The following is a 19,497-nucleotide window of genomic DNA, read 5'->3' as shown; positions in this document are numbered from 1 at the left end:
ACGATGCTTCCTATGCACTGTCCAACCCCCCCCCCACTCCAATGTCTCCAGCTAGACAGCCGAAATCGGTTGTCTAGCTGCAAATGCAGGGCAGCTGGAGTGCAGAGGAGAGGATCCCCTCCGTATTCCGCCCGCTCTGCACTGGTTAGTCGGCCGTCTCCGAGCTCAGAGGCAGCCAACTATCCCGATAGGATTGCACCCTAAGTGTGTGGTGGGGCTGAAACTGAGGGACAGTGGTTTGCCTCACTCAGACAGGCTGAGACTTGAATTGCTCACAACTCATTCCCTAACTACTATGGTACACTGGTTTTCTACGTAGTTATGGAAAGACTGAGCTTCTTAAAGATAAAGAATGGGGTTTCATTTTATTGGGTGTCATAACTTTTTTCCTCTAATTTTTCCCAATCAAAGATTTGGACATCTAACTGTGGCTCGCATCTTGCTGGAAAATGGTGCTGACCTTAATGCGCAGAATAAATTGGGAGCCAGCGTACTTACTGTGGCCTCTCGGGGAGGCCATATCAGTGTGGTTAAGTTGTTGCTGGAATCTGGAGCTTACGTAGACAATTATGACCACTTGAGTACTAGCTTGGGCAACAATAAAGAGGAATTGCCGGCTATTACCCCCCTCATGGCGGCTGTCCAGCATGGGCATGAGGCAGTGGTCCATCTTCTGCTGGACTGGGGAGCTGATTGTAATTATACCATGAAGACTATGGGCTGGACTCCCCTGATGCTGGCGGCTGTTAGTGGACGAGTGAGTTTGGCCCAACAGCTTATGAACAAAGGAGCCAGTCCCGATCATCTGAATGTGCTGCATAAAACACCATATGAACTAGCTGTTGACTTCAAACATGAAGATATGAAGGATTACCTGGCGCCTTTAACAACAGTTAGACCCCAGGCAGGTAGGAGCTACTTCCCTTCTTTTTGTCTTGAGTTACAGATATCCAAGTAGTTATTTTCTTTACTTTGGAAATCCCTGTTTACAAATAGCCGAGAGAGCCTTGGCTATTGGGCAGTATAAAAATGTAATAAATAAATACGAAAAAAAGAAGTATGATTTTCTTTGCAGTACTGATGGCTGACAGTAAAGAGCGGGTGAGCTGGGCCTTGTTCCACAGGTCCAGGCCCACTCAAAGTGGCAGGGGAGAGGAACATTCAGCTCTGGGGACAGAGAACCTGCTGGGTTATATAGGGAAGGACTCATTGTAAGGCAAGGTGCAGGCAGGCTATTGGAAGGGTAATGCTGGAGGCCACCATTGGTGCTTTGCCCCAAGATCAAGGAAACTTTGGACCTACCTTGGCAGGACTTTCTAGTGCACCCTGTAACTATGCATTGCAGAATATGTTATTCCTAAAAGAAAACAAACAAACTTCTTGTTGTCAATAATTTTTTTCCAAATGACATATGTGAGTCTTTTAACATACTCAATAGTTGACATACCCAAAAATAAGTATGTATTATTTAAAATATTAATAATTTAATAATTATTAATTTTAATTTTAATTAATAATTATTAAATAATTATAATTATTTAAATATTAATAATTTAAATAATAAGTAAGTATTATTTAAAATATTATTTTAAATAATAAAAATTATTTAAAAGTAAATAAAATAGTTTTGTTGCGTCAGGAGAGTAATTAACCTGGTTAATTACAATAAACATTGATTAAAACAATATTATAGTTAATTTAACAAAACTGTTTAAATTATAGTTAATTTAACAAAACTGTTAACAAAACTAAGCAATTCCCCACCTCTGCAGCTTCTGGCTATGTGTACAGCTCCTATCTGCCCATTTTCCTCCTCTTATCAGACTTCTCCCTCCGGCTTTCTTGCCTGTCCTACATTCTTCTGAAGCACTGCCTCTCTCAAGGCCTAGCTCCCATTTCCTAAGCCCCTTTGCTTCTCTTGGCCTGTTGCATTCTTACTCCCTTGACTTCTGTTTTCCTGGACTCATGCATCTCCTTATCCCCTCTCCCTTTCCTAAGCCCTTCATCCTGCCCTGCCTCATTTGGACATCTGAATGTTCAGCCAGGACTTGAGAGAGGCAGTGGTTCAGAGGAATGTGAGAAAGTCCTAGCCAGAACTTCACTATAATCACTATAACAAATCCCTTACAGCACTATAAAATGCTACATTTATTTACATTATTTTAGTACTATGCATTTATCTTGCTCTTCTTTAATAAACCAATAGGGGCACAATCCTATGCATATTTAGACAGAGAAAAGGCCTACAACTCCCAGCATTCCCCAGCCAGCAAGGGCTGGGGAATGCTGTCTAAACATGCATAGGATTGCACCTTTTCTCTGTCTAACATGCAGATCGTGCTCTAAGTTTTCAAAAGAGCTCAGAATGGTGTACAAGGTTCTCTCACCTTCAGCCTATGCATATTCACTCAAAAATAAGTTTGTTCAGTGGGGCTTATTCCCAAGTAAGTGTGCATAGGATCGTAGCATTAGGCTAATTAAACCAAGATGTTGCCATGCAAAGTAGTGGTGGTGGTACATTACTGTATAATTTAAAAATAACAAAATAATAAAACCTTTCTGAGGTATTCCCACTCCCATTGTTGTACCATCCAAGAAATAATTACAACAATAGAAAAATCTATGTATAGATCTGGAACAAAGTTTTGTTTATCTCAGCCATCCAATAGACACATTTAGACAAACTATTATTTCCCCACACACACCTTGTGATTTTTAGTTTTGTTAGTTTTTTTTCAAGGAAAATGCAGTTGTTGTTTATTCGTTCATTCACTTCCGACTCTTCGTGACTTCATAGACCAGCCCACGCCAGAGCTTCCTGTCGGCCGTCACCACCCCCAGCTCCCCCAAGGTCGAGTCCATCACCTCCAGAAGATCATCCATCCCTCTCGCCCTTGGTCAGCCCCTCTTCCTTTTGCCTTCCACTTTCCCTAGCATCAGCATCTTCTCCAGGGTATCCTGTCTTCTCATTATGTGGCCAAAGTACTTCAGTTTTGCCTTTAATATAATTCCCTCAAGTGAGCAGTCTGGCTTTATTTCTTGGAGTATGGACTGGTTTGATCTTCTTGCAGTCCAAGGCACTCTCAGAATTTTCCTCCAACACCACAGTTCAAAAGCATCTATCTTCCTTCACTCAGCCTTCCTTGTGGTCCAGCTCTTGCAGCCATAGGTTACTATGGGGAATACCATTGCTTGAACTATGCGGACCTTTGTTGTCAGTGTGATGTCTCTGCTCTTCACTATTTTATTAAGATTTGTCATTGCTCTCCTCCCAAGAAGAAAACGTCTTCTGATTTCCTGGCTGCAGTCAGCATCTGCAGTAATCATTGCGCCTAGAAAGACAAAGTCTGTCACTACCTCCACGTTTTCTCCCTTTATTTGCTAGTTATCAATCAAGCTGGTTGCCATAATCTTGGTTTATTTGAGGTTTAACTGCAACCCAGCTTTTGCACTTTCTTCTTTCACCTTCGTCATAAGGTTCCTCAGTTCCTCCTCGCTTTCAGCCATCAAAGTGGTATCATCTGCATATCTGAGATGGTTAATGTTTCTTCCAGCAATTTTAACTCCAGCCTTGGCTTCATCAAGCCCAGCACCTCGCATGATGTTTTCTGAGTACAGCTTGAATAGGTAGGGTGAGAGTATACAACCCTGCCGTATTCCTTTCCCAATCTTAAACCAGTCAGTTGTTCCGTGGTCTGTTCTTACCGTTGCTGCTTGGTCATTATACAGATTCCTCAGGAGGCAGACAAGATGACTTGGTATCCCCATACCACCAAGAACTTGCCACAGTTTGTTATGATCCACACAGTCAAAGGCTTTAGAATAGTCAATAAAACAGAAATAGATGCTTTTCTGAAACTCCCTGGCTTTCTCCATTATCCAGCGGATATTGGCAATTTGGTCTCTAGTTCCTCTGCCTTTTCTAAACCCAGCTTGTACATCTGACAATTCTCGTTCCATGAATTGCTGGAGTCTACCTTGCAAGATCTTGAGCAGTACCTTACTGGCATGTGAAATAAGTGTCACTGTTCGATAGGTTGAACATTCTTTAGTGCTTCCCTTTTTTGGTATGGGGATATAAGTTGATTTTTTCCAGTCTGGTGGCCATTCTTGTGTTTTCCAAATTTGCTGGCATATGGCATGCATCACCTTGACAGCATCATCTTGCAAGATTTTAAACAGTTCAGCTGGGATGCCGTCGTCTCCTCCTGCCTTGTTATTAGCAATGCTTCTTAAGGCCCATTCAACCTCACTCTTCAGGATGTCTGGCTCTAACTTACTGGCCATAAATCTATCCCCAGTATTATTATCCTTCCTTTACAGATCTTCCGTATATTCTTGCCACCTTTTCTTGATCTCTTCTGCTTCTGTTAGGTCCTTGCCATCTTTGTTTTTGATACCCATTTTTGCCTGGAATTTACCTCTGATGTTTCTAATTTTCTGGAAGAGGTCTCTTGCTTTCCTATTCTATTATCTTCTTCCACTTCCACACATTGCTTGTTTAAAAATAATTCGTTATCTCTTCTGGCTAACCTCTGGAATTTTGCATTTAATTGGGCATATCTCCCCCTATCACTGTTGCCTTTTGCTTTCCTTCTTTCTTGGGCTGCTTCCAGTGTCTCAGCAGACAGCCATCTTGCCTTCTTGGGTTTCTTTTTCTTTGGGACGTTTTTTGTTGCCGCCTCCTGAACAATGTTGCAAACTTCTGTCCATAGTTCTTCTGGGACCCTGTCTACTAAATCTAGTCCCTTAAATCTATTCTTCACTTCCACTGCATATTCAGTAGGAATATTAGTGAGCTCATATCTAACTTATCTGTGGGTCCTCCCTATTCTCTTTAGTCTGATTCTAAATTGTGCAATAAGACGTTCGTGATCTGAACTATAGTCAGCTCCAGGTGTTGTTTTTACAGACTGTATAGATGTCCACCACCTCTGGCTACAAAAGATGTAGTCAATCTGATTTTGGTGTTGACCATGTATAAAGTTGTCTTTTAGGTTGTTGGAAGAGAGTGTTTGTTATGCACAGTGAGCTTTCTTGACAAAATTCTATCAGCCTATGTCCCGCTTCATTTTGTTCTCCCAGACCATGCTTGCCTGTAATTCCAGGTGTTGTTTGACTCCAGTCTCCTGTAATGAAAATAACATCTCTTTTTGGCGTAGGTAGGTGCTACAGATCCTCATAGAACTGATCTGTTTCTTCAGCATCTGTGGTTGGGGCATATATTTGGATCACTGTGATGTTAAATGGCTTACCCTGAATTTGAATTGAGATCATTCTATCATTTTTTGGATTGTATCCAAGCACTGCTTTAGCCACTTTATTATTAATTATGAAGGCTACTCCATTTCTTCTGTGGTCCTCTTGTCCACAGTAATAGATCTGGTGGTTATCTGATGTGAAGTGGCCCATTCCAGTCCATTTCAGTTCACTGACACCCAAAATGTCTATATTTAATCTTGACATCTCCCCAAATGCAGATATTACTGCAAATGTGATAGAAGCATTTCAAATCAACAAAAATACAATCATGTTAGTAAATTAAAAGAAGAAAAAGAGAAGGGGGCGTATTATATAGGGTTAAATCATAATATTGTAATAAGGTATTAAGTTTACATGGTTCTATTAATAAATATAAATGACTAGTAAAGAAATCAGACCCAGGGCCAGCACTACCATTAGGCAGAGTGAGGCAGCCACCATAGGCAGCTGATGTTGGAGGACAGAACTCTGTATGCCATGCCCATGGAGGTGCCCTGAGCCCCTAAGCTAGCCTGGTGCTCTCAGGTGCAGTAGAGGACACTGTCCCATCACCAGTGTTGAAATAAGATTAACTTGCCTGTCTTCTGCATGTGCAATGGCAGCAGGGGGAGGCTCATTGTCCCTTCATCTCCAGCAGCAAAATGTCTTGGGCCAGCCTTGCTGACTTCCACAAATAGAATGAGCCAGCACATACCAATTTATTCTGCTGAGTGGGTCTGCTAACTATAACTGTTGCTAGTATTATTCCCACCCTCTTAAGATATTTGTACGTGATGTATAATCAACTAGATAGTACTTTTCCTGAAGTAGAAATAATCACAATTTTGGTAGCTACAGTGATCTTTTATGAAGGGGCTTAATCACTGGCTTTAATGGAGGGGGCAGCTCTGTTTGGGGATCTCCAACACGGTTCCCCACATTAAAGGGTGTATGAAGATGCTTTTCAAGACAAGGGAGCACCATGTCAGCTTCAGAGCTCCCACACTTGCAAAGAATTGCTGGATTAGAACATCTGGGCATCAAGTCTCTTATAACCAGCTACCATAATTGCTGGATTTAAATCAGTTACTTTCAGCCTCATGTTTTTGCTTTTATTCCATTTCCCTTTTGTTCTTATTCTATATTTTTATCAATCTGCCTCTTTTTTAAAATCCTTGAACTCTCTCTTACTAAGTTAATTCAATGGCAATGATATTTAGGAATTCGCTGAATAAACTGTCATAGAGATTGAGGAAAGAGAATTTATTAGTGCTATGTCAGGGCAAGAGCGGTGCTGGGATCACATCACTAGGAATGTACATAAGCAGTAGATGAGGTACAATTGGATCCAAACCCTGTTCTAAGGGAAAGGCTGTACTGCAGTGGTAAAACACATCCTTTCAATGCAGAAAGTCCCAGGTTCAATCCCTGGCATCTCTGAGTAGAGCTGGAAAAGACCCCTATCTAAAACTCTGGAGAACCGTTGTGAAGTCAGTACAGATAAACAATACTGAGCTAGATGGACCAATAGTTTACCTTGTTGTAAGGCAGCCGAATCTGTTCTTGGCCGTGGAATCTTGATCACACACTGTCAGAGTGGGGGGAAATGGCACCAGCCTAGATTGTGTAGATCACAGGTAGGCATCCTGATGTTTATAACTACAACTCCCATCAGAACCAGCCAGCATGGCCAAGGGTAAAGGGTTGTGGGAGCTGTCATTCAAAATATCTGAAGGACACCAGGCTGCCTACCCCTGGTGTAGATCATCACATCCTGGCATCTAGGCAGTGCCATCGATCTTTTTCCCTTGGCAAGGGTACTGATGGCTGATTTTTTAAAGCCTTCTATTTCTTTTTCTCTTTCAGCTCAAACTCTTTTATTATTTTCATCTCTACAATCAGAATTTCTGCCTTCCATATTGGTACTTCCTCTCCTTTTCTCCTGCCCTTTCCCTGATCCAGCAAGGCTGATGTCTTATTGGCTTCATTAGTACAAAAGATGGCTCTCAGGAATATAGGACTAAATTTCTACATGGGCTGCTGGTTTCTGGTAAGGTTTGCTATGCATTGGGAAATGCATGTCCCAAATATATGCACAGTGTCTCTCTGTGCCTTTCAGCAGGGCATCTGGCCCAGACCTGTGAGAGCCAGTTAGCCCAGTACCACATTCTGCTCCTGGTGAGATTGCACATGGGGTCTAGCCTTAAGCAAGGCTGCAGTGATGGGAGGCGAGCCCAGAGTACCCCCTGCAGCCTCTGCTAGGACTTACTGGGGTTGGGACCAAGATTCTAGGAGGAAGGAACTGACTGAAGCAGGATTCTCAGGCCTCCTGGGTCCTACAGTAGCTGGATCCAAGGTGGTCAGGGTGTGCCAATCTGGCTGGCTCCTCCCTCCAAGACTGCCTGGCCCATAAGGCACCTGATAATGGCTTGAGGTTGCCCTTTCACTTGCGATGCACCACATGGTCTGGCCTGGGGTCTGGTATACAGGTACACACTTTCATCTGGTCGCTGCATGTGAGGGATGGGCCATGTCCTATTGTGCATGGCTGCAGAGATAAGTTCAATGACTTGATAGCAGCACATTATTGATCTAGTTTTTCTTCTGGGTCTTACTCTTTTTCATTGTACATTCTGGGAGATGGTACCCCAGTGCCCCTTCTGGTCAAAGAAAAAACTCTACAGCCATTTCATGGAGGCACAATCCCAGTCCTAGGAAGCCAGGAGAGGGGCAGGGCAGAGTGGGGTGAGGGCAAAGGTACCTCAGCAGTCCACTATCATAGGCCACTATCCAAGCCTTTTCCTTGCTTTTTGCCTTCAGTAACTTAGAATTCCAAATGCAAACTTTGAAGTAAGATGGGTTATTTAAAATATCTGCATTGCCTTTTGTTGCAGCACATGTTACAGCTGTGCTATAAACTATATGTTTTTCTTCACCCCCAACCCCACCAGATAAACAGAAGAGACAACCTGATATCTTCCATGCTTTGAAAATGGGTAAGCCCTTAAAACATTCTAAACACCACTGATGCATTCTAGGGCATGGTTACTGCAGGCTTCCAGAGGTATACTAGTGGTCTGCAACCAAAGATTTGGCTGACTATTTTAATTCATTATCTGAACTTCAGTTGTCTCCCTTTCCCTCAATCATGTAGACTTTCCCAAATCTTCATGTAGTCCATCCCCCACCCCCTAATTTTTTTGGCTCTTGCCTCCCACATTTTTAGCTTCCTGTAACTTCCAGTCCTCTTTCATAGGTCTACTCTGCCTGCCTGTAAGATCTGAACAGGTTAGCCAATTACTGTAAGAGGACCTTAGTTTCAGAGTAATTCATACTGGCAGCAGTCATAGTAGGCCTTGCCAAAACATAGTGTTGGCTCTTTCACAGTTCCTTTTTTGTATAAACGGTAAGAGAGCAATGCTACGTCCCCTAGACAGCAACTGGGGGAGATAAGATTTTTTTTATTTCCCAGCTCCGAGCTCATACACAGTGCTACAAGCTCATAGCCTGGAAACTGTGCTCCCTGCCCCCTCCCGCTCATAGCCAGGGTGGACAGGATCGCAGCCTGTCCATGCTTGTAACATGGAACACAGACAGGGCAAAAAGGGGGCATTCCCGGGGGTGGGGAGGGGAAGAGACGGCGGAAGCTGTTTTAGACAACTTCCTATGTGGTCTCCAGCCCCATTCCCACCCCCTCCCTGAAGCCATGCTTAGATGCCTGAAATTGAGCATCTAAGGCAAACTGTAGGGCAGCTGGAACATGGAGGGAATCCTCTCCTCCCCCCCCCCCAGTAAAGATTAACAACAACAGACAATGAATTTAAAATTGTTTGTCTAAAATAATTATAGAACTAAATACCCTTGATGAACGCTTGCAAAACCAAACTTTCTGTCTTATTATAGTACATTTGGCTTACATGCTTTTTTGCATTGTTCAAATAATTCTTATAAGCAGTTTAGCAATAGACCTAGAAATACTCTTTCTTTGTACTGCCCAGACGCTTTATTTGTCACTCAGTGTTACTTTCTCATAGGGAACTTCCAGCTGGTTAAAGAGATTACTGATGAAGACCCAGCGCAAGCCAATGTTATTAATGATGACGGTGCTTCCCCACTGATGATTGCAGCTGTAACTGGACAATTGTGCCTTGTACAGCTACTTGTTTCAAGAAATGTGGATATTGACAAGCAAGATAATGTCCATGGCTGGACAGCACTAATGCAGGCCACGTATCATGGGTAAATATCTTTATTTTCCTGGTTTGAGGTAAGAAGGTTTTTCTTTCTTTCTGATGACCTCAACAAAGATCTCTTTGGATGAAAGTTCAAGGTTCCCTCCATCCCCAGCACTTTTCCATGTATGTATATTCTGGCAAGGAGCTGTGGATACCTTTGCAATCTGTATTTTTTTTCCCTGTACATGGAGATGTTTGGGTATATCATTGTTATTGATGTTAAAGCCCCTGGATGTGAGCAAGACCGGTCAAACAAATGGTAAGGATGAGACAACTGGGGGTGTTTGCCTGCCCCACGTACCACCAGGATGCTTTGGTGGTCATATATTGGACATACCATTTACATAGGACCTGCACTGTAAACTCCAAAGCATGTAGGCCCAAACTGTAAGGTCATAAACCCACGTAAAATACAGGAAATGAATGAGAAGTCCAAGTCTATTGTGTTGGAATTAACAGCACGCATACAAATGTTACATCCAATGCATCGGTGTCCAGCATGAAAGTGGAAAAACCATAAGGTAACCAAAGTTGCCTGCTATGAGGTTGTATCACTCTTAGAGGTTGTCCAAAATAGACCAAAGTTGTGCGAAGTTGTTGTTGTTGTTAGACTAGATTTAGTGGATGGGAATGATGGTCACAATATTTACAAAGTTCTGTTTCAGCCAAGTTAAAGACGTATTGTCTAAAACCATGTTTTAAATGGAATACCCTGTTTAAATAGAATAAAGCTGTCTTTATTGGATCAGTTATTTTATGGTAACAGCCCCTGAACTCACTACAACTTTTGATTTGTTTACATATTAAAGGGATGAATGAGAGTGAGATTACGGAGTGTTGGCTAGTCTGTCCAGATCAGAAGGAATTCTCTCTCTCTCTCTCTCTCTCTCTTTCATCCTGGGATAAGTCATCATGTAAACAGCAAGTCTGTTACCTCTGGTGGGTAGAATTCACAATTCACAATGGATGATATTGGATTAGATAGCAAGAGCTATGGCTGGAGAACTCTGAATGTTCTATTTGCATAGATTGTTATTGTTGCTGCTCTTTATGCATTCTTTTAAATTATTTTTGTTATTGCTTTCATTATTGGTTTGATTGTGTTTGTTTTTATTATGTATGTCACCTTGAGAGCTTTGGGGCAACTCATACACTGAATTAAATAATAATAATAATGATCAAATAGATTAGGGTTGTGCTATCTCAAGAAAACAGACTTAGGATAACAATCCTGAAACAGCAATATCTGGATACCGATTGTGTTAAACAAGCCCTAAGAATGCTAATGATAACTCTGAGCTGGCCAAGCAGGATTAGATCAATTACTAAGCAGATCGATCATTTAGGCCCTGCAAGGACCTTTAGCACAAGAAATAGTTGTTGTTTATAGAACATAACTAAGCAAAAGCTTAGGAGGAATTAGGGGGCAGGACTTGTTGTTGTTTATTCGTTCAGTCGCTTCCGACTCTTCGTGACTTCATGGACCAGCCCACGCCAGAGCTTCCTGTCAGCCGTCACCACCCCCAGCTCCCCCAGGGTCGAGTCCATCACCTCCAGAATATCATCCATCCATCTTGCCCTTGGTCGGCCCCTCTTCCTTTTGCCTTCCACTTTCCCTAGCAAAGTTAATTTCTTTCCAGTACCCTCTTCTAAACTAATCTGTCTTTAATATATCTGTGTGATTTACATTGTGTTTTCTTTAAAGAAATAAAGAAGTTGTTAAGTATTTATTAAATCAAGGAGCTGATGTCAACCTGCGTGCTAAAAATGGATACACAGCCTTTGACCTGATAATGCTACTGAGTGACCCAGGTATTTCTCTCTCTCCCTCTCTCTCCCTCTTGTGTGTAGTGTTTCTCATAAGATGAGAGTTTTATCTTTAGTGATACATTTGGGGTAGAAAACTCTTTCCGAGCACATTCTGTGTGACCTTTTCAGATGCAGAACTTGTGCGGTTGCTAGCATCAGCCTGCATGCAAGTAGACAAAGAAAAGAGTAAGCAGAACAACAAAGCAACTGTGCCCTCTACCAGAAATAAGCAATCTGTAGATATCCCAATGTTGCCTGATGACAAGGGAGGACTGAAGGTATGTAGATTTCATATGTGCTGTCTCAATAAGGCTTTGTCTTGAGCAGGGGAATCTAGCAGCAAGCCATAGCTGCCTTATCTTTGTCCATTATGGAAGCTTGCCAGAGGAGGACGTTGTTGGCCTATTCTGCTACACTGCAGCACCACTACCGTGGGTGGCATAAGAGCAGTATTGCAGCTCAGCAAACACCAGGAAGTACAGCAGACCAATGCAGCTCCACCTGGTCCTATAAAGTTCCAGGCTCTGGCAAGGCTTCTCGGTAGGAGCAACTTGGTGTTCAGGCATAGATGAAACTCTTCTTGGACTTATGACTGTTGGCAGCATTCCATAAACAATGTTCTGTTGTCGTACCATTGTGGTGGTTGATCACACCTGGCTCCCAGGTGAAGTCTTTCCCTCCACATGAGCAGTGGCCCAAGGAAGGAACTGAACAATTAGATCTGGTGTTAGATTTACAAAAGAATGTGAATGTGTCCAGAGCTTTTGAGAGGATTATTTTTCAAATTAGCATCACTTAATTTTGAGTATTTTTGCTAATTATTTATTGTTGTGCATAATTGTCTAAGAAAAAAATCAAACATGGTTACTTTTTCTTTTCTAGTCATGGTGGAGCAGGATGTCCAATAGATTTCGCAAGCTGAAGTTGACCCAAACTTTCAATCATGGATTTTCCATAAATCCATCTGTGCCTTTTCTAGAAGAGTCAACATCACCATTTGAATGTACAATGAAAGCCCCATTACAAAGTGATAACTCTGTAAATCATGATGCCACTACAGCTTGGGCAACAAAGAGCAAGTCCAATGGTAAAAACTGTTAAATATACTTATGTCTGTGTATCTGACTATATACTCAGGGCTGCCCCAAGAGATTTTGCTGCCTGAGGTGAAGCAGCAAATGGCACCCCTCACCCATCCAAGTCAAGATGAATAGGATGCAAACCCAGGCATGTTATTTGGCCACATGAGGCCGAAAATCCCATAAGCACCTTTCCTCATCTCTAGTAGTAAAAATGCAATATTAACAAACTGAATAGCTAACAATTTGCTGCCCTTCTAAATCTGCTGCCTCACTCTGCCTCATGGTAGGGCTGGCCCTGTATATATCCAGTCATCTATTCAAACAGATGTGAAGCTGTCCAAAACTATGGGAAAATGTTGGAATCTTTTAAAAGTGGTATCATGTGTTGATTACCTTTATGTGAAAACATGTTTAAAAGGTGAGATTGGACAGGGAGAATTGAATGTGTATATTGGATAATAAACTCAATTTCCCTCCTCAATCAGAAGGTGAATCCATGGTTTCCCACTATGTCAGAAGTAGGAAACTGCTAGCTCATAGGCCAGATGTGGCCCATAGAAACTTTGGATCCAGCCTGCAGCACCCACCCCCCATGGGACATTACTGCTAAGTCTAATTGCAGTAATTGGAGGTGGGGTGGTAGCTCTCCCTTCCCCTTTTGCTGCCACCCCCTAAAAATTTCCATGTGCCTGGTGGCAATTAGGCTTAGAAAAAATGTCCAATTTACATGAATTTTTTAAGTTAAACATTGGAGATTGAACAATCCATGAATGGTCTGGAAGTACCTGACACTGTAGCAAGTATGGATCTGATTAGTCCCTTGGATGAAAGACTACTGCAAATCCCAAGTAAGAGCAGGATAAAATTTCAGTAAATATGAATTTTTAAAAAGCAATAGAGAGTGAAGGAAGGCACCTTTTATTGTGGTTGTAGAGGGTTTGTCTGATGCGAAGGGATACTTTTGATAATGGAGACATATTTTTAAAACTGTTAAATATCAACTATCTACAAAAATACAGAGGAATAATGGAACAGACTCTTTTTCAAAAAGCAAGAGAGTTACACTGTGGACAAATCTGAGCCATTATCTGAGCCATTATATTCAGCAGCATACAATATAGGCTAAACTTTGCATGGATTATTTGGTATGTTTAAAACAGCACTATTAATGTGTGTGTTGTTGCTTTATCTTAAGGGATTGGCAGCACTAAGGCAGGAAAGGATGATGAATTATTGACAACAGTGGTAAGTCACAGTATCATTACTCCCCCAAATGTCTGGCAGATTGTCCAGCAACATTTGCCCAAGAAATATTTGATCCAAAAGGAAATTGAGTTTTCTTATTAATCAGAGCTTTTTATCAAATATATTGTGTAGTGTTTGACTCAACAGGAAAAAGCAGTTGCAATATTTGTTGAATAATCATATATGATGTAGTATTTCCCCCAGTAATAAGTGAAAGAAGCAGCTACATAGTCCAGATAGTTTGGATTGGAAACTAGTGGCATAGCTGGCTGCAGTAAAGGCCCCTCCTCAGGCAGGGTGCAATTTAAGGGAGCATCTGTCCACCTGTAAAACTGGCTTGAAGCTGAATAAGCTGAGGAAAGGGAGGACCTTGGATCAGCACCGACTAGACCAAAAGCAGCTTGGTAGAGAGTCAAATGCCACTTTCAAACTGGTTTCCTATTGGGAAATGAGAGGTTCCGTTAGAGGTCTTCTGATAAGAGGAGTCCTGACCAGGTTTTTCACCCTGGGAGGCTGGATAGGGAGGGGGGATGATAATGACATCATGATGGGGGCAGGAGATTCCAGTCCCTCTACAGCTTGAATTTAAAAGAATCCAGTTCCCAAGGCTGAAGAAACTGGTCAACATTGGCTTAGACAGTATCATTCACATGATCAATTTGGATCCTCTATAGAACAGAATGAATGGAAGTTGGATGAGTGAGTTCACTGGGAGTTAGCAGGAGGATCTTGGAATTAGTTAAGCTGGTGGATAGATATATTTTGTGGGGTTGTGTTTATGGAGCTGGGTAGGAAGCCTAGGTGAGCTGTTAGAAGTTACAGAATAATACTTCCATCTCTGAGAGAGATATTCTAAGTTCAAACTTATTGATTGTAAACGTTTGATTAACTGTTGTTGGGTGTTTTTGCTTGTCTTAACTCCTTTATCTGATTGTTCTGTCATAAGCGACAATATACATAATTGGTTTTTTTGTAATTAATTGCCTTGTTTTCTTTGTTGCTGCTGTCAAAACTCTCTTCTGTTAAGGCTTATCTTTTCTTTTCCCTCCCTGGTCAGTTAAGAAGTGGGGCTCCATTTACAAGACTGCCTAATGACAAACTGAAAGCTGTTATTCCACCTTTCTTGCCTCCTTCAAGTTTTGAGCTGTGGAACTCTGACAGGACACAAACAAACAAAGATAGCAGCAAAGAGCAAACGAGGCTTGGCCATCCACACAGAGCTACCAGTTACGACAGTAATGGCAATGGAAGTTCTGACAAAGTAAGAGACTGAGAAGTACAATAATATCATTTCATTTAATCTTTAATAACATGTGATTCTGGATTGTTTAGACACATTGGGTTGGATCCAGTGCTGCCCGCCTGCCAGCAGATGGGAAATTACTGGTAGAATGGATTTCCCCTCCCTTCTGCAGCCCCACATGCACCCCCGCGCGCGCCCGCGCGCACACACACACACACACACGCGCACACACACGTCTACTCTGCATGGGGGCTACAGCAGGGAGGAGAGCAAAGCAAAGTCCCATTGTGTGAGTGGAAGTCCACCCATTGTTTCATTCTCCTTTAAATCAAAGGTCCTTTTGAAGTTTTGCAGGACATGTGAGATCTTTTACAACAAGAGAGCCAGTATGGTGTAATGGTTCAAGTGCTAGACTGGGACTTGGGAGACCCGGGTTCTAGTCCCCACTCACTCGGCTATGGAGCTCACTGGGTGACTTTGGACCAGTCACAGACTCTCAGTCCATCCTATCTCTTAGGGTTGTTGTTGTGAAGATAAAATAGAGAGGAGGAGGATTACGTACGCCGCCTTGGATTATTTGGAAGAAAAAAGGCTGGATATAAATGCAATAAATAAAAATATATAAATAAATAAATAAAATGTTATACTTTTTAGTAATTAAATGTAGTATAGAAATTTAGGCTGCAATCCTACACCTACTCACCTTGGAGTAAGTCCCATAGAATCCCGTGGGGCTTGCCTCTGAGTAGACATGTACAGGATTGTACTGTTATTGTCTTATGTTGACCTCAGAAAACAAGAGACACAAAGTAAGGAGATGACATTTATTCACTCTATTTTCTAAGGAGAATATATAAACTTTCAGCTCACGCACAGCCTGCAGAGTTTGAGAAACTGAAGCTTGTGCACAGTCATCAAGAAATATGTAATTTATTTATCACATTTGCATCCTTCTTATAGGGAGCTCAGACCAGCACACACAGGATTATCCTAATTTAACCCTGCAAGCCACATGCTGAGAGCTTCACCACATCAGACCGCTTATCCTGCAAATTATCAAGGCTTCTGCTTCCTGATTCTTCGGGAGATCATGATTGGCTCCTCACATGGGCTGACACATGCTGCTTGTCTTTGTTTTTCTTGATAAATTCTTGGGGAGTTATATGTTTAATTTCACAGCCCCTAGATGGTGCTGCTGATTTTAGTGCCAGTACGGAAAGTAGGGATGGTGCAGGTGCCCGATTCAGTCTGGGAATCCAGTGGGGCCCCCTGCCTATGCCATGCCCACCAAGCCCCTGCCCCCACTCATAGTCCCCCCAGGCGGTCAGCACTCCGGGACCCACCCTCAGCACTGCAATCGCCATTTTGGAAAAAAAATGGCAATCGCGAATGTACACACAACTAGTTGTACATAAAATGGCGCTATGAATGGCCCATATACACAAGATTTCATGCATAACATTTACAGGTAGGGAGCTCAAGTGGGGGCAAGGACTGGACAGGTGCCCAGAGAACCCAGACAGGGAGGTGCCCGTCCATCCCTAACGTAAAGTGCTTTTCTCTAGTGCTTCCTAGAGAAAAGTTGGACTTTATCCACAATTTTCAGTTGCGGGGTAATACCGTAAACTGCAGGAGGCGTCCTGGACGTTTACTGGCATCATTTAAAAGACCCACAAACTTCCGTGAGTAACCAATCGATCTCACAATATCAGCTCCATGTGAAGAAGTCCTAAGAGTTACTTGCCCAAGGCTACTGCCTGGTGATGGTGTCAGCTTGAATAGTATCTATGCAAATTTGCTTAACTTGCAATATGTGAATGTATTTCAGGGAGAACACCTGAAAACAGTCTTCTGCTCATAATTTTAATTGAGTACTATGAGCTTGCATGCCTATTTGGGGCTTCTGTGGTCTCCTTACATACACTCCATGGTCAGGGAATACTATATCATGTAAATGTGACTGGTTGTTGGGAAACAAACCACCAACCATTCAGAAAATAAAGTGCTTCTTGAACAACAAATGAGCTAAGCAAGTCTTCAAATTAACCCCCCTCATCCCTGCCAGAGTGTCCCCTGCCCTACTGGAAACACATACTTACTGGGATCAGAGTCTGCTTGACTGGGTGGAATCTGCAGAAGCTGTGCCATGGCAACAGGCACTTCCTCTTGGGTGGCAACCACCACCTGACGGGTGAGTGAAACGACTGCCTATGCCCCCCTGCCAGTGGCCACTGTCACCTCCTTTCACTACAATTCTCAAGGGACAGCATAAGAATGCTGATACACCAAAAATGCAAGCTAGTTTAGAACTCTTGGGGAAAAAAACCAATATTTTTGTCAAGAATCTGCAGACAACATTCCATTTGGTGATACAATTACGATTTGAGCTGAAGAGGGTTGACCATCATTAAAGGCTGCTCAGAGAATATCATGGTTGACTAGTGATTTGGGTCCAGACCTCCAAGGTCTAAGTCCAGAGCCTTGACCACCATGCTACTCTGGCTCTTGAGTGTTCCCTACAATGAGGTAATGCATTTAAAAGTTACATGAATTGCCTTTGAGCCTTGTTTCTGTGCACTTCACTCCTCTTGTTCTATAAACACCTACTGGCCTGAATGTACATTGAAGTGAATTAGAGTTGATGGCCCCATTTTGCAATTATTGGTCAAAAGGTTTAGTTAAACCTGTATTTCTATTTCTTTTTCCAGGCATCCTTAAGTAGAGGTACTAGGCCCATTAAACTGTCAGCCTTTGCAAGAAGACCTCCCACCCCCTCCAACTCAATCAACTTCAACCATTCACCCCACTCTTCTGGTGGATCCAACAGCATGGGAGTTAACAGGCATGGTGGAGAAATGCATAATAAATCAGGTGCTTATATATGCAATCTAAATATGATCAAGAATAATATTTGAACTGACTCAGCTATTCAAGCAAAGTCTACATTAGAGGTAAAATTAATAAGTTGGCTTTAAGACATGGAGTCTACATTCTGCAAATATAGGTAACATATTTGGCTTCCCTTATTTGGGCCAGTATTCCTTTTACTTACAAGTTGTTTTAACAGGTTTGAAGACTGGGGCTGAGCCTGCATTCTTACCTTGTTTATTTAAAGGTTCCCAGAAACAGACCCATCAGTGTCTAGGTGGCTAGGATTTCTGGCAGGGTTCTTATGTCTTTAAGAACTGCAAAACAAGCAGAAAGCCAGGAAGTAAAGCTTTTCCCAGCACTTCACCTGCTCAAATTCTGCTTGTTAAGCTTTTCCCAGCCTGCAGACAGTGGCAGGGAAAGATTTCCTTGATGGCTTTGTACTTGCTTAAAGGTACAAAGTCCTTCCAGGACAAAAAGTTGGGAAACCTAGTCCTGATCAGGAAGGACATGGGAACTAAGGGAAGCTGAAAGGTCTCAGAGATCATTGCTGAGGAAAGAATTTCATGTTAATAGAAGTAGGTAGAAGAAATCAGGTGGCAAGGGAACATTATGGCCACAGTTGCATGTCGTGACAGCCCAGAGGGGTTTTTTAAACCCTGAGTTGTTGGGAGAGAGTATGCTAGCTCCTGGCAGCTCTGTTGCTCCTGTTGCAGCTAAACAACCCAGGAACACTCTGTCTGTGGGTTGTTCATTGTGGCATCTGAACCCAGAATTCTAGGTTGTTGAGAGAGAGGCAACCCAGGATTGGAACCTGGGGAGGCCTCTCCCCCCAACAGTGGGAGCAAGGATGCTGACTTGTACCCATTCATTTACGACAACCCAGGGTTTAAAAAAAAAACCTGGGTTGTCAAGATGTATGACCACAGCCTATAGGTTGTAAAGCTTGACAGGTCACCACCCTGCAGCAACATTACACTTCTTGCTCTGCACCAATTCCTTTTGCCTATACCCACCCTGATCTGCTGTGGGTCAGTGTAAAAGTCCTGTTTGGTCAGGAGGAAGAGGGAGTGCTTGATGACATTTGGACTGAGCAAAGGGAAGAACAAGAGAATTTGTAGCTGCATCCTTGCCAAATTACAATCTGGGAACCCTAACTGAAGACCATGTCTTCAAGGCCTAAAGGTGGCCAGAAATTGTGTAAGACCACCAGAAAGTGAAACGAAGTCAGTGGGCTCTGTATAGTACAAATCAGTTAGTAGTGATGAAAATATACCACCACACATGTTCGATGCAGTTATTCACTTCACTTGATCATGGTAATCTGAGATTAAAAGTATAATACTTCCATACCCTTTCTTCAGCTGTAGGGTGTCTCCAGCGTTCTCGTACTCACAGTACTCACAGTACTCACAGTAATACATCATCTCTTTTCTCGAATAGTATTAAATAAAAGTTCAGATTCCATCACTCCGAATAGCAATCTCGGGTAGTGGTGAGTGCCAGCAGGATTGTAGCCAAAACAAGGTCACTGAGGAATGGGAGCATGCTCAGGGAAACCCTGAGGTTTGCAGAAGTATTAAAAAAAACTTTTTAAAAGACCCTTACACACCGTAAGAATAGCCCAAAGAGGACTGAACTTGCTCAGAAGCCATGGATTGTTGACTGTCATTTGGAAAAGAAAAATGGAACACTGGGGTGGGGACAGTGGAATGGCTTGCTGGAGGAAGGCATGACTGGCTTGCTGGCTGGCACCCCAAAAAGGAGTACACCC

The 19,497-nt window shown here is 42.5% G+C and overlaps 1 protein-coding gene across 2 annotated transcripts in view; it reads left to right on the top strand.

Annotated features, from left to right (window-relative positions):
• The window catches only part of ANKS6 (ankyrin repeat and sterile alpha motif domain containing 6), a 49,566-nt gene that overhangs the window by 10,556 nt on the left and 19,513 nt on the right, over positions 1–19,497 (top strand). For both annotated transcript variants that reach the window (XM_084850622.1, XM_084850621.1), the window contains exons 2-10: positions 412–908; positions 8,193–8,237; positions 9,276–9,480; positions 11,182–11,288; positions 11,415–11,563; positions 12,168–12,372; positions 13,563–13,612; positions 14,670–14,873; positions 17,564–17,726. In XM_084850622.1, coding sequence (XP_084706748.1) covers positions 412–908; positions 8,193–8,237; positions 9,276–9,480; positions 11,182–11,288; positions 11,415–11,563; positions 12,168–12,372; positions 13,563–13,612; positions 14,670–14,873; positions 17,564–17,726 — 1,625 coding nt within the window. The remainder of the gene's footprint in view (positions 1–411; positions 909–8,192; positions 8,238–9,275; positions 9,481–11,181; positions 11,289–11,414; positions 11,564–12,167; positions 12,373–13,562; positions 13,613–14,669; positions 14,874–17,563; positions 17,727–19,497) is intronic.

The sequence above is a fragment of the Heloderma suspectum genome, chromosome 4 (genome assembly GCF_057233095.1).
Source record: "Heloderma suspectum isolate Gila_16-S chromosome 4, 16-S_ref, whole genome shotgun sequence".
NCBI classification, from domain to species: Eukaryota; Metazoa; Chordata; class Lepidosauria; order Squamata; family Helodermatidae; genus Heloderma; species Heloderma suspectum.
The sequence above is the reverse complement of the archived record's forward strand: the minus strand, read 5'-3'. Positions and strand labels throughout refer to the sequence as shown.